Source organism: Chlamydotis macqueenii, chromosome 15 (assembly GCF_036417535.1).
Source record: "Chlamydotis macqueenii isolate bChlMac1 chromosome 15, bChlMac1.mat, whole genome shotgun sequence".
In the NCBI taxonomy this organism is placed as follows: Eukaryota; Metazoa; Chordata; class Aves; order Otidiformes; family Otididae; genus Chlamydotis; species Chlamydotis macqueenii.
In genome coordinates, this window is record NC_141570.1 from 6,671,561 (window position 1) to 6,687,249 (window position 15,689).

The 15,689-nt window shown below is 41.6% G+C and overlaps 1 protein-coding gene across 2 annotated transcripts in view; it reads left to right on the plus strand.

Moving 5' to 3' along the window:
• Window positions 1–15,689, plus strand: part of PRKAR1B (protein kinase cAMP-dependent type I regulatory subunit beta) — a 100,118-nt gene that overhangs the window by 78,672 nt on the left and 5,757 nt on the right. For both annotated transcript variants that reach the window (XM_086760019.1, XM_086760018.1), the window contains exon 9: window positions 259–380. In XM_086760019.1, the coding sequence (XP_086616145.1) occupies window positions 259–380 (122 nt within the window). The remainder of the gene's footprint in view (window positions 1–258; window positions 381–15,689) is intronic.

The window sequence follows — 15,689 nt, forward strand, 5'->3', positions numbered from 1 at the left end:
GAACCGGAGCCAACTTTTCCTGTCCAACTTTTCCTGTCCAACTTTTAAGATTATTATCTGGGTGATTACTAAAGTCTAAGACACAATGAATAAATACATTCATGTTTCCCAACTGGAGGTTCGTGCAAAGTGCCTGGATGAAAGACATGTTTCTTTTACAACAGAACCAGGCAGAACAGAGCTGTCAATTTAGATACGAATCTTCAGCCAAAGCTAGAGTCTTTTTATAATAAAGCTTTATGATCTTAAATATTTTAGAGTCCCTGGACAAGTGGGAGCGGCTGACAGTGGCTGATGCACTGGAACCTGTCCAGTTTGAAGATGGAGAAAAAATTGTTGTGCAGGGAGAGCCCGGTGATGACTTCTTCATTATTACAGAGGTAAGGTTGCCATCCTGATAAGCTCTGTCATTTCCTGGTAAAGATCAAGACCGTGTATTAAAGACATTTCGGTCCAGTTTAATCTCTTATGTCAGAATAAATCTGAACTAACTCCACTCAAACCAGGAGAATTGCTCCAATTTCAAATGAATTCAAACACCAGTCCCATGGAAATGTCTTAAGTGGGCCAATCCCTAATTTCCAGTAAACTGAAGATGGAGAGGAATTTTGAGGTGTGTCTAGTGTCTTTACTGTTTGAAGGTTTATTTTCTACATGAAATTTTTCTTGTTTAAATTGCCAATACTTTAACAAGGCTGGCCAGCCACACAGTGCATTGATCATTGTTCCCAAAGGGACTTACAAGGGAAATCACAAACGAACATCTGTAAACTGGAGCAGGAGACTTGATCTGAAAACGGATAATTTGTTCTTTGTTTTGCCTTAAACTCAGTCCAAATGGCTGAGCCTTTTTCTTCTTTACTCTCACACAGGCAGACAGATCTGTCAGGCAGCTGAAAATGCTGACATCTTTTTGGGAGATTATCTGACACTTCAGTTCTGCCGTCTCACTTCTGCAAACAGATGCTGATGGGGCTTTGCCTCCCTCTCTGACATAAATATTTGGGTCCTTGGTATCTCAGACAAATACCTATGTTCTGTGATAGAACAAGTTATTAAAAGGTATTAGAGAGACTCAGAATAAGAATAACAAGACAGCATTAGGATATGGTTGGATATGTATTGAAGTAAGAGCTTTTTGGTACCAGCTGTGAGTGTTCCTACACGAATATATAGGCTGGGAATGACCAACATATGGCTGTGTGGTGACGGTTCAAGTGCACACGCCAAGCCAAACATTACATGACCGGCAGTGAGGCAGTGGTGGCACAGGAGCTGGAAAGTAATCTGAATCACTCACTGTGGCAGGAGATTCATCAGATGGATGTAAGGAAGCTGGTGTCATTGTGTTGCCTTGGGATACAGTTGTATGTACAGAGTACATCTCTGGCTCCATCAGGCTGTCGTGTTGTGCTGTGATTTAGGAGGAAAGAGTCTCTGCCCCACTCAAGCGATAAAGGGCTTGTACAGCACCCATTCCAAATATCTTGGAGGCCAACAGGTTTTTCTTTGCTTGCTCCTCATCTGTGGATTTTTGGACAGGTACCTCTATCTGAGGCAGCCAGAATTTGATTCATAATTAATATCTGACACTTAAAATTCCATTCTTTCCTCTTGAGTGTTGGATGCTGCTGCTGAAATACATATTCGATTTATGAACATAGTTTTTCTTATGATGCTCACAAAATTGTCCATGCAAATAGCTTCACCTGTATATCACGCAGTTAGATGCTTAAGGAACTTCAAATACATGACAAGCAGTGCCCCTTCAAAACAGTAGTGTCAGAATAAAAGAGATTAGATAGGGATTTTTTGTTGTTAACAAGATATTTAGTATACAAGAAACACTTAGGAAATACAATTTTTTTTCAGAAATATGGAATTTTTATTTTTACTGGTGTTGCTAAGTGTCCTGTAATTCCTTGCAGCAGCATAAGACCAGGAAAACCTGATTTTCTTAGCCCTTAAATCCCATGTGGAAAATTGGCAGCTTGCTTAACAATTAGCAAGGGCCTTTATTTTCCCCCTCTTGGTGGAACAGCTGTTAAGACTTGAATGGGTAGAAAAGTATTAAGACTGCATATTGCCTCATCAAAGTATCTGCTCACCTCACCATCCCACTATAAATGTAACATAGTTTCTCACTTTGGAAATTGCCTATATTTTTCTGCATTAAAGAATGAGCATCCAGTATCAACTATTTCTTGTGCTGCAGTAGTACTTGTGCCTGCTCACACATAGTTTAAGCTTTGTATTTTAAACCTGCTTTCACAAGAGTTTACATCTTTGATGTTAAACTTTTCTGATGCAAGCCGCCAGGAACACATTATTCTACAAACTGGTTGAAAGTAGTTTTGGCTGGTTTGTTGTCACAATATGTTGAAAAGTTGTTAGCTTCTTTCATATGTTTTTTGATGTTTGTGGCCTTATAATCCGAAACACTAGAGATGCAGCCAAATTGTTTGGCTGCTATATACGCAGAAATCATTTAATATATGACCAGAATGCAGCCTCCTTTGGAGCACCGAGTGTCCAGTAGTACAAAGCTAAACTTTGTCACAGAATTTTTGGGCAAGGTACTCATTTATTACAAACCACGGTCATTCATGGCATGCCTTAGACAAATCAGTTGCCAAATTACAAAGCTGTGGTGCACCAGCATCACAAGTACTGATTCCAAGTGGGATCTTGTGACTCCTATCATAAAAGCTTCTCTGAGACACCCAAGACTCACACATGGATTTTAAATTGTTAGCACACTTTTGTATGAACTTCATAAAATAATTGTTAATTTCTGGTTAGCCTGCAATGTTGCCTTCCTCTGTCACATCGCATCCCTTTGGGATACTGTCTTTTAAGTACATTGATCCTGCAGAAGGGCATAGCCTATAAGTGAGTTGGCACCTTCAGGATTTGCAGACTGAAGTGCAATCCTAATTCATTAAACCCTTTTGAAGGGGAGACTTCCAGCCTTGGTGATGATCAGAACAGCAATTCCTGCTTTAAATCAGGAGTATCATCCTGGTTAGTATGGACAAGAATATTTAGTCTCCCTCTTCTGTCAAGCAAGCACATTCACCTTTTCTCCTTTTTTCTTAGTATAACCTTTCTTTCATGGCTGTCTGTCCACCATCTTATCTCCGGTATTTCACAGATCATGGCAGGGTGCAGGTTATTTGAGGTGCAGGCTGTAGGCGTGAAAACGCCACGGTGCCCCATGGAGAGCAAGGTTGCAGCAGGAGCTCAGCCAAATTATTAGAATAACAGAAAATGTGCACAGGGAAGAGTCACAGGAAACTACAGCTTTTTAAGTTCACTTCTCATGAAGCTGTTTATGGTTCATTTTTTCTTAAAAATTCTAGTGAGAAAACTATTACCCTGAGATTCCAGGACAGCTACAGTTTTTCTGCCATCCTAAATCTTCACAGGCACTGGTAAGATGTTTACTTGCAGTAGATTGGGTGCTTTTCTATTTAAATCTCAAGCAGCCTTCAACAAGATTTAGTTTTAATATTTAAAGACTGTGATTTTTTCCAGAGATAGAATTATTCTAATGTTTATACCATATTCCTTAATTTGAAGATAGGATGGGAAGTGAATGTCTGCTTACAAAAGCAAAGTAACCGCTATGTGAGATTGATTTACTGCACTTGAAACTGGTAATTTAAAAAGGGAAAAAAGAAGCAGCCCTGCAGTTTCTGTGTTTTCAGATATTTCCAGGTCTTATTTTCCCACTATGGTTTTCACACAACAAACTCGGGCTTTCCCAGACCAGACAGATGTGGAATGTATCTGCTGGATTCCAAGGTCATGGAATTATCCCATATGAGATTCCTGGCACGGAGGTGAAAAACTTTAAGCACCATGAAACAATTGTTGCCATAAAGAATTATATTTTGGCAAGCATAAATCATAACAGATGTACAGTTTCTAACAAATAAATTTGCAGTTGTATTGTACACTGCCACACTGTGTACCCAGCAGTAGGGAGGATTTATTCATCTGACTTCAGATAACACAAATATTTTTAGCTAGCATTTTAAAGTGGTAGCTTGCAAAGGCATGTGAGCTTTGTGGAGTAAAATATCCCAGCAAATGGTAAGTCCCTTTAAACGAAATGCCAGTTGAATGGGGGCTGATTTTATTCCCAAGTCGTGCTTTGCCACTGACTTCAGCTCAAACAGTAGTTCAAACTAGTGTAGTAGTGCTCTGAAACTGGAGAGAAATGAGGTTTTTGCTGTTGTCTAGGTTACTGTGAAAGGTAGCGACAACAGTATTAAAAATAGCGCTTATGATCATGTATCACTCTTTGTAAGTTCAGCTTCGAACTCGCCTGGGTGGCACGGCACCTTGAAGAGAGTCCGTAAAGCCGCTGCCAAAAATATAAGGACCTGCACCGGTGAAGTGCCCTGCTGGGTTTTCCAGCTCCCACCCCTCCCCATGTCTGATCATTTGGATCTACTTGTCATGACTGAGCGCTGGATACGGCACATGGGTATTGTCACGGGACTTCGCCGACTGTTCTCAGGGAGCCTTTTAATCTCAGCTGCATACTGAGAGCTGGCTGAACTGCTGCCATATGGCCCTAAACTCCGTAAAGTTTGACATGGCTTAAGAAAAATGCGTGCACAGACACAAACGTCTGCAGGTGTAGGAGGAGAGAACAGCGAAAGGTTTATAATAGTGCCACGCTGCGCCTGAAGAGCACAGCCTGTAACTGTCCTTTAAACATGCTCTGCGTTGCCTGTTGTCTCCGCGGAGGACAGTTTGGTTTAAGTGGTGCAGAAAGCAAAGAAAGAAAACTGCATGAGAAGCAAAACATTGCCAATTAATAGTTGGTCAAGTTGCCCAGCAATAGCATGCATCAGCCTAAAAATAACAGACCTAAAAATAGAAGATAATTCACAGTAGAATATTCAAGGAGAAAAGAACCCATTGTACCAAATAGTTTCACATTATATTTCTGCTTTTAACTTTAAAAAACAGTATATTTTATTGTAGTTAGTGCTAAGTTACAGGGGGCAGTTGCATCCTCCTCTGCAACTCCTTTGTGAAAAGCACTTTAAAAAAGCTGGGGATTTGTGTTCTTTGTTATTATCCTGCTGGTTAGAAAGGAGGCAGGGCACCTGATTTTCAGTCTCACCTGTAATATCAGTCCAGTCTGTGGGCAGAATGTTACCTTCCCTGTTTCCCCATCCATGGGAATAATCCTAAAGACACTGCATAAAGGTGAGCTTAATGGGAAAGGCATAAAGTATTGTCAGTGGTGAAATCAGGTGATGGGACTAGCAAAATTGACAAATAAGAGAAACATTTTCATTGATAGTGCAGAAATCCTTCCAGAAGTAATGCACAGAGCTGCTCGATTGATAAAAATAAATAAAATTAGTTGGTAGTGATTCTTTATCCAGCACTATTCTTGGCTGGTTACATCGAAAACAGTCCTGTAATCCTGGGGGGGGGCTGCTAGCTTTCATGCTACTGTTGACACTTCAAGTCAGGACCGCAAACTGGTTCCAGTCTGGGCAGGATCTGCTGCAAGTTCTTGCTGAGAGCGTACTTGAGATACTGTCCCGTAGGTGAAATCAATGTTTCCAGCCCTGCTGACACTCTTGGCATGCTGTGGAGCGTCTGCACAAATGCAGTTCAAAGCCTTGTTAGGTGGAACAGTGTTTGTAAACTCTTCCTACCATGGTAACGTGCACCAACAGAGGAAGGTCTTCGGTCTAACTCAGAAGGGCACTCCGTGCTTTACAGAATTAAGCCTTTTTGTCGGAAAAGACAACTTGAGTCTCAAATTGCACAATAAGCATCGGAAAATTTATGATTTAAAAGCTCCTTAAGAAGGAAAAGAAAAAAGAAAAATAATAGCCCAATTGTTTCCTGCTCTAAATTGTTGCTCTTTGACTTTCTAACCCAAGAGAGACCCCTTTGGCACCTACCCCTGCGACAGCCTGGAGAACTACAAAGTAAACTTCTTCCGTATGGTTAATGAAGTCACTGCCTTAGGCACACTCTACTATCACACCTGATAATCTCTTTAAAAACACAGTGTGATTAATTATTAATTAGGAAGATGAATGTTGTCTAGAAAAGGAGTTTCAAAGGCTACAATTCGAACTGCTTAGTGTTACCGGGATTTTGTTGATACTGAAAATGTTTGTCTACAACAACAGTCTACAGCAACTCCTAATAGACCTAATAAACAAAATAAACCAACTAAATAGAGCCAGTAGTCATGAGAGCTCTGTACTTCACTTATTTTTAACTGCAGAGATATTCTTTCCCATAGAGCTCTTACAGGAAAGGCACATTCGATTTTCTTAATGCCACCAAGTTGTGCTGGAGCAAGAGCATTTCCATTAGCCCTGCTTCAAAGTTCATCTCTGTTCAGGCATTTGTAATGGCCAGCTGACATCAGAGATTGAAAGTTAGGTGCATGATTGGGCCCCATCCTGACCAGGGATGGAGGTGAAGTATTTTGCTGAGTCAAAGGGGCTAAAACATCAGCTTAGTCTAGCTCTTGTTAAACTCAGTTTAACTTTGATTTTCGTGGGCAGTGGATCAGGCTGCATATACATGCAATATCCATATACATGTGACCTTGAGCGTATCCTTATCCCTCTCTGTCAGAAAGGGACAGTGTTTTCTAGGAAACAACTGGCTGCTCCCCTTCTTCCCACCACCCACGGAGGACCTTTCAGTGACTGCAGGTTTGGGCCATTCCTTCCCACTCTTTTCTCCGGCCCCACTAATAACCACCACAATGCAGTCACCTACAGTAAATTCTGCAAAATCTGAAACCTCAGAAGCGATGTACAATGGAGCATTTTCTTAACAATTTTGTGAAACTTCAGATTAGCCAATATCTCTAGTCTATTTTAGAACTTTGCAGATTTTGTTCCTCGTTTGTAGCAGAAACCAGGACAACTGTATGTAAATTCTGTGAGTTGCTATGAACCCAGAGACTGGAGAATAATGTATAATAGTTTAAAAATGTACAGTTAAAAAAATACTGTCAAACCCAGTCATGACTCAATTTTGAGTCCACAATCAGAATTAAGTCCTCTTGCACCACCCTTCTCAACACCATCAAGATCCGCTAGCTTTTATATTATGAAAACGATGTGTTTTAAAAAAACAAGTCTGATAGGTAGGAAAACAATGTAAAAGCAAGGTACACAGGCATATGTTTGTTATGGAAAAAAATTCTCACCTGAATTGGCACATCCATGTAGTATGACCACATAATTTTGGGAGTCATAATGACTGTGGTATATAACATATGTAACCTCTTAAGTTGCTCATTTTATCTTAGCTACTTATCTGTCTTACATGAACATCTCATGAACTTCACTGGGTTTATCCTCACTACACCTGTGCGATGAGGTGCATGAGGCAACCTCTGCATTGCATGTTGTGATCTGGAGCACAGGCACAAGAATTAAGATAACTCTCCATTCCTGCTGAAGGCAATCAACAGGAATCAGACACCTCCATGATCTGAACAATCATGATTTCACTCACAGAAAGCTTAAGGCAGAGAAGCAGTGTTAGCCCTATGGACAGAATCCCAGGCTGACACATCGACTGACCATCCTTTTTCCTTTACATTAAATTTTACCACCCAAAAATGATGAGTGTAATTTTCTGCTGCAACTTATGTGGAAGTCACTTGCACTTGGTATTGCTGACCAAAATTTGTTTATTTCTTCCCTTAGTTTTGTTTAAAAGTCTTTCATAAATCAAAGGTTGGCAAATAATAAAAATCCAAGATTATTTACAGGCTAAAGCAATATTTGCAGTGTCTTTGGCTACATAGTTCAAAGGATTTGTCTTCTCTTGGAAAGTAGCCCTAGAACTGCTGATCCTTAGCTGTAACATAAAAGCTGTCCCAGGAATGATGCTATCAGCAGTCCCAAAGGGCTAAAATGGCAGCTGAGGAGTGATACGCTAGTGGTCTTCCAGGACGTTGTGACTGAGAACATTGCTTATGCCAGCATCATGAGGTGCATGCAGGACTTGCTGTGTTACTCTGTGACACTGGGACGTTGGCAAATGCAGGTCTTGAGGCAAAACCACCGGAGGATGCAGTGTAGCCGTGCTATTCTCAAAGGCTTAAAAGTAGCTTTCATAACCTCTCTTTTCCACATGGAATACCCAGGGCAAAAAAAAATGTGTGTGGATGTTTCCCCGGTTCGCTTCTGACACGACAACTTGTGTAGGAGTCTTCAGTCTCATTCAGCTGTAATTTAAAACATCTGATTTGTAAACCCATAAAATTGAAGTTTGTGCTGGAAATACAGACACACCCTGGCCTCTTACCACTATAGGATACGTGGAAAACTGGGAGATCATTTGGTGTGCAGAGAAGTAAAACCTGAAGTTAGTAATTGGCAGTTTCATTCTTAATATATACATGCCCCATTTGAATTTTCACAGAAATTGGAGTGCTAAATTTTCTCTGTGTTCAAAACAGCCTGTGACTTTTTATTTAGCTAATACTTTAAGGAATGGTTGATGCTTTGACTCTTCTCTCCTCGGTCTTCTCCAGTAGTGTCCTCCTACCATGGGAGTCTGCAAAAGCAGCGGAGGTTCCCAGGTACCAGAATCCCTGTCTGTGTGATTAAGGAGAGCAGCACAGGCTGTTTACTCCTCAAGGTTTTCAGGAGGTTCTTAGGATCCTTATAAGCTCTTTTGGTATTGAAGACTGAGCTCACAACTCCTAATTCAAAGCACTTAGTCAACATGACCAAGAACTTTATGGCCCAAGGCATGTTAAATCTAAACTGAAATTAAAGGCATCTGCTGTCAAGGGAGCTAGGAGTTCCATCCTGAGGATTGCTTTTCTGTCTTTAGGCAAAAATACTACAATATAAACAAGACCTAAAGTACAGTGACATCCAACCTGGTGGAAGAGGAATGGAGAATTTCCTAATCCCTGCTAGAGTTCATCCCTTTCTCTGGATCATGTTAAAGCTGTCCCTTACTGGGATGGCTTTTGTCCCTCCTCTGCAAAGATACTATTGACATGACTGCAAGTTTGCTGAATGAATATGCCCCTTAGGGCTCATTCATCAGCTGTGTAGTGTGGATTTCTTGGAGCATGCAAGGCTCTCTGCAGTGTGCTTCAGGAACAGGCAGCTTTCAGCATGTGAGCTTTTTTTCTTCTGAATTTCAGAAATTGGCTCTTTGAATACACAAGATTCACCAACTGAAGGGACTTGAAGAGAGCTTTCCATGGGGGATTTTCCTGATCTCCATGGTAAACTCCCTTCTCTCCTTCCTCCACTTTGCTCCAAGTTTTACTTCTTGCTCAGAAGCTGTTCTCCTAGCTGGCCACAGCTGCTTGCCCAGCCCTGGTCACAGCATTAGTTACGAGACTTCAGTGACGATGTCTGTCTCAGCCTTTTGCTTGGTCTGGTTACTTCAGCATCTACAGAATGTTTTCACAAAGAAGCAGATGGTGGTAGGAGTAATTGGGCCGTAAAACAACATTAACAGCTAAAACCGATTTTCACCAGAAAGGATTTTGCGGGCGGGGTGAGGGAGGTTCAGCAGTGTTTTCTTATTTTCTCTCCCGTACATTCAACCCAGCCCCTGCTGTAGGTGGTAGCGCTCTGCACTGTCTGCTTCCAGGAGATGAGCCCTGTCAGGTCAGTCACAAATATGAACAGTTGATGAATAACCCATTATAAAGTCACTTTTATGTTGACTCAGTGGACGTTTCCTGGCTTCAGAGAGAGTTGAGATAATGGCTAGCTTTGTAGAAAGAAAGAATCTCTAAAATGCAACATTTTTTTTCCTTTGTGACTTTTATTGCTTTGTACACTGACATGTCTGACGGAGGAAAACAGTGCCTGGTTGCCAATAATCCACAGCGCTTGGCAAAGACGGTCTTTAAAATCTGGCACCGGGATGAATATTAATTCAGTTGTTTTCCCACAGAAGCTACTGATTACTCAAGGCCAAGTATCACTGAGATGATTCATTAAAACCCAGCATCTGAGCCCACCTTCACTGCGCTTCATGACCACTGTGACAGGTGGGCTCAATGTGTCATAAAAGGGGCAACTAAACCCCTAGAACAGAGGAAAGATGAAAATGCAGAGGGACCCCAAAGGCTGGCCTGCGGTGCGACTGCTTCCCAGCTTTCTGGGCATGGAGCCAGGACAACTAGCTAAGGAGGATCACACCCCGGGCAAGGGGCTCCTCCCGTGGCTCAGAGCTGGTACCCTTACCCCTGTGTCACCATCCCCTCGCTCCCAGGCTTCCCAGTCCCAGTTGGCAACTGCTGGTATAGAAGAAAAGCATGGGACTACCATGGCACCGAGGCTGGGGAGCACGGACGCTGCTGTGGTGTCCCTCCATCTGATGATGGGGGATGGTGATGACCGTCGATGAAGTCTTTACTTCCCCAAAACATGGTTACGCCTCTGTTGGACACTTGCGTGATTTAGCCTGATGTTAGCTCTGCTGCTGTGGCTCAAGGGCAACATTTTGAACTAAAAAAAAACCTGTAAAACTTAATGTTTTGATTCTGAAAAACCTTTCAACAGAAAAGGCTTAACAAAAAAAAAATCCCAATTTTTTATTCTTCGTGCAAAACCCACTTTAGTTTGCCTAAGTATTGTAAGGGTCTCCATGCATAAAGCGAATTGCAGTTGGTGCAGTGTCTTCTGCTACTTTTGGCTTTTCACTGTGTTTACTGGTCTCTTTCTGCCTGAATCTTGTCTTCTTCCCTCTAATAGCAACATTTCTTTTACTTCAAGGGGAATACGTAGGTACAGCACAGGTTTAATGCGGACTGTATCAAAGAAACACTGAAGGGGAAGATTGTTTGAGGTACTGCAATAGGAGGATGAACAAAACGAGTGAAAAGGTCTTCCCATGTCAAACATCTACGGTTTTAAATACCGAATGATCAAGGCAAAGGCGTTTCCTGGTGATTAATGACGGGCTGGGTGTAGTCATGTCTGGGCCTTAACCCTGGCCTCTCGTATATCCCTAGGAAATGCCCTGTGGCTCCGTGGTTTCTGCTGTTTTAAGTTACACTTGGTTTATGATTGATTGTCATTTTTAAAAGTACCTTTATGTTTGTGGCTATTTTGGTGACTGCTCTAGACAGCTTTGTTCCTCTCTCTCGAATCTGGGTGTTATTCCTAAGCTGATGTAAATGTGCCTAGGTAGCAGGAGTTGCGGAGTTCAGATGTAGACACGGCAGTCTGAAGCAGGTGTGATACAGCTGGTGCACACAGCAAGCTGCAGATTGTTTGGTACCGAGCGTGGCTGCAGAGCTGATGCCCAGGATCCGTGCCAGCTTGGTGGTGACGTTTGCTTTCCGTCTTTGCTAGACTGCAGCGCACATTAGTGTTGAGAACTATGGTCAATAAGAATATGAGGCATTAACGTTATCATGACAGCGTAATGACAATCATATACGTTGGCACTGTGCATTTAGCTGTGTAAAGGCACTTTTTGCAGCGCTGCTCTCTCAAGGAGATTGCATGGGTATCACCGTGCACATGTTGTTACTCTCATGTTGCCCTTTGAGCTCATTTGCATTATTAATCCTAACGATATTCCCAAGGTGCTGGCTTTCTGAAACTCCACTGAAATCAGTGGCACTCAGGATTTCCAGAGTCGCAACCAAATTTAAAAAGCTGAATGTGTAAAATGTTGCGTATTTGTTTTCCAAAGCTCTCAGTAGCTCATTAGCCTGAGCATTGTCTCGCGCTGTAATCTGTAGTGAGCCCTAATGGAAGCAGAAAAGAGCTCATTGGAGATAAGCAAACCAAACAACCACCATTTTTTCAGACCTGGGGTCTGTTCTTGTACCCTGACCCACTCAGTCACTACAGCTGAGACATCACTGAACGGACATTGCAGTAGGCACATCGTACGCGATAGCTGTAAAATTAAAGTTGGCCAAACTGGACCAAAGTCGTTTGAGATTTCACATCAGATAACCAAACTGATTTAAATGATCATTTTTTAAAATGGAGGGTGAAACATTAGCTGGCAGATCTTAGTAGATCTCCTAGATTCACCAGGCAATCACTATTTCCAGGAGTTTTGTAGCATCGGGAGCTGTAGCTTTTGCCTCCCCTTAATTTAAGGTAATGATTTGGAGATGATCCATGAATGCTTTAATCACACGCATGAACCAGTAAGCAGGCAGATACGATTAAATAAGGTGCAACTTATTACGGTTGTAGCTGCTATAGTGTAAGAACATTGCCCAGAGAGTGTTTGTAGACAGGTAAGTGGTATATTTTATTAGATATATCTGGAGGCAACTTGAAGAATGCCACATGTGCCCAAAAACTTTTCTCCCTTTTCTAGCTATGCTTGTTGGTCTAAAAAAAGATATTACTTCCACAAACCTCATCTTGCCTGCAATTAAATAACATACTCCCAGAATCATACTGTGTGAAAGATCTTTTAATTCATTTCAGATCTGCTATAGCTTCCATCTAAACCAATAGGAGCCTTTACATCCAGTCCCATCTGCTTCGCCGTGTGAACAGGAGCGTTTTATACTACTTCACAGCCTCTTCCTTTATCTTTTGTAGTAACTTTGCAAAGATTTAATAGTGACATATAATGAGGGTTTGTGCGACCGTGGAGTGAGGGGAAACTTATCTTTTCAGAGTGTGAATTATGAAGTGTGCGGATTAACAAAGTGAGAAAGAGCAAAGGTACGTTCATAACAGCAATTGATAGAGTTAACAGCAATAGCAGATGGATCGGCCTGACCTTTTCTGTCTCTAATTCTATAGACTGCACTGCTCTTTTCTGGTGGATGGTGTAGAGGAAAATAAAATAGGCTAGAAAAACTTTCTAAGCTCAAAACTGGGATAAAAATGTAACATTTTGAGGGCATGGAGAAAAAAAATTGTCTTCCGTGCTTTTTTTTTTAAAAAGCAGTAAGTGAGAAAGTATGAAATAAAAATGGAAATAGAAATAGTAACTTCCTGATTATGAAAATTAAAATTATTTTCTTTAAAAAGTAGACATCCTGTTTACTTAGTGTATCAGAAGGACATAGACGCTGACATTGCGTACATTCATAACAGAATAAACATTCTTTAGCTTTAATAGTGATAAATATGTCCTTTATTACAGATGGAGCCTCACTATATTATTTACTGATTGCTGCAAAACCAAAACATCAACAAGATTGACTTTTAAACCAAAAGGTTTTTCAAACAGTGCTGAATTTCCCTTCCCACCCACTGCCCCTGGTGAAGGACCACACTGCACAGCCTGTCCCAGTGTCCGAGCTGCAACAGAGATAAAAATGCAGGATTTCAATCTGTAGCATCATGAACACTTGGCTTTTGTAGCCAGGCCAACTGCTGGATGTAGGATTCATACTTAAATATAGAAATAGAGATCCTGAAGCAATTAGCGCTTGTAAGTGCATGCAGGAGAAGGCCTGGGGATCTCGATGCTGATGGTCACTGTCTTTATGTTGTAGGATGTTGCACTCATCTGTATGGTCCGAGAGTTTAAAAGTGAAACATCTATCAAAATCTCATTACTTTGGAGAGGATGGGAGCTCATGGATTATAAACCTTAATTTATCTTTTTTATCCTAAATTATTATTCTGTATCTAAGCCATAAATTTTTACAAAACAAACTGCTGATGCATTTGAAAGAGTTGAATAAATACTCTGAGCACTGCGACAGAGCAATGATATAGGGAGTGAGCAGGTGCGTGGGGTGAGGCTGGCAGAGGGGTGGTGATGGCACATTGCTTTTGGAACTGCTCCTCTTGTTGTTTTTGCAACAAGATGCCAGTATTTATTTGGAGGAGAGGAGAGAAGGTTAATGATATTGGTTCCTGGGAATACAGGCACTCCCCACCGACTGAAAGGGAATATTCCTGAATCCACCAAAGATCAGAATTTCACTCCCAAGTGTCTGCTAGCAGAGAGACATGCCTGTCTGCCTTCAGTTTAATATCATCACAAAGTGCTGATTTATTACCTGGTGTCGAACTTCTTGACACTCTTTGAGCCTGTGCTCTGTAGGTTTTGCTTGTGGTGTAGGAGGCTGAAATGGCTATCAGTGTACAATACAGTATTTTAAATTGAGCAGCACTAAATAGCTTGGTCCTGCAAATATAGGATCGTGCAGTTTATTTCAGAGAGACTGGCCTTGCCAAGTTTTGTGTGCCGTTTCAGGGGAAATCTTTCCCACAGAGACCAAAGGCTTTTGGGAGGGAGAGTGATAAGCACCTTGAATCCTTGCTAGATAATGTCTGTACCTCCCAGGACAGGGCTCAGGGGCTTTATTCAGTTGCATCATTTATTTGAGGTAGAGCTAGCACAAGAAGGACAGAAAGCTCAAAAACTACATTGGAAAGATTTCAGAAGTAAGTAAAATGAAAGACAGCCATGAAACCTGTGATGGGAGCAAGGATAGGGGTCAGCATTGAATTCATCAAGTATGAAAACTTCACTAAGCATATAGATGATAAAGGATTGTTTCTGTAGTATTTTATTCTGGATTATTTTATTTCTGTATTATTTTTGCCCTGGTTACACTGGTCATCTACGACTGGACTCTTCCTCTACTACAGGCAGAACAGCATTGATTCCAGAGATAAGACAGGCACAGTGAGGGTGATACAGATAGATAATTATAAATACATCTTCTTTGTTTCACGGTGCGGACAGTCTTCCCGTGGAGGTCACTCTGACAATGCTCCAGGATGTACTCGTGGAGCTGGTGACTGGTGCAACGAGAGGCCACGCGGCGTAATCAGATCTCACATCTGGGTGCTCGTTGTCAGGATTTCAGGAAACTTCTTTTGCTCCATGATAGACCTGTTCTCACCGGGCAACGGGAAAAGCCGATGTGACTGTTAGAACAAGAGTGGAAAAATATGTATCTGGAATATGCATTGCTTTATCCTGCCAAGCCAAGTGTTTATTGTGGAGGCCAGACACATCTGTCCTCCTCCAACAGATATCATGGTGTTTCTTGGATTAAAAAGGCCGACTGTAGTGGAGCAGTGGAAGAAATTGCTTCAGAAGACCGACTTATTTGAGTCCTATATCATATGGACCCTGTCAAAAAAATATTAGCCACAATAAAAACTGACACTTGGGGAGATGAAAGCAATATTGCTTGATATTGTGATTACCTTCATGGCAACACACTCAAGGTGGGCAGCGGGGAATTGAGTCCTTTCTTTGTTTGACCTGGGCCGTCAACATGATTACTTTGGGGATTTTTTTTTGTTTCATGTAATAAAACATCTGTAATAAAAGGGGTTTTTTTTTAAAAAAAATAGTTTTGGGAAAGAGACTAGAGACATGGATTACAGACAGCTATTTGGGTCAAGGGGTTAGGTTTTTGCCAGGCTCCAGATGGGGACGGAGAGGAGGACAGGGGCTGGAAGCGATTCTGAAGCTGAATCCATCTACACTGCACAGGCAATAAGAACAGCATCAATTTAGCGACCTGCACCTGATCTGAAGTTTGGCAAGAGAGAGGCTGATACACGCGTTATTCCCTGTATGGGGTATTTCCAAGAATGCTGCTGCTTATGTGCGTGTTTTGTTCTGAAAACTTGCAGTAAGTGTGACTAACAAAACTCATTACACTATCTTTGCATTTTCATGCCCTTGCAGATTTACTGGAATATCTTGGAAAACAGCAGCTTTGGCGGAAC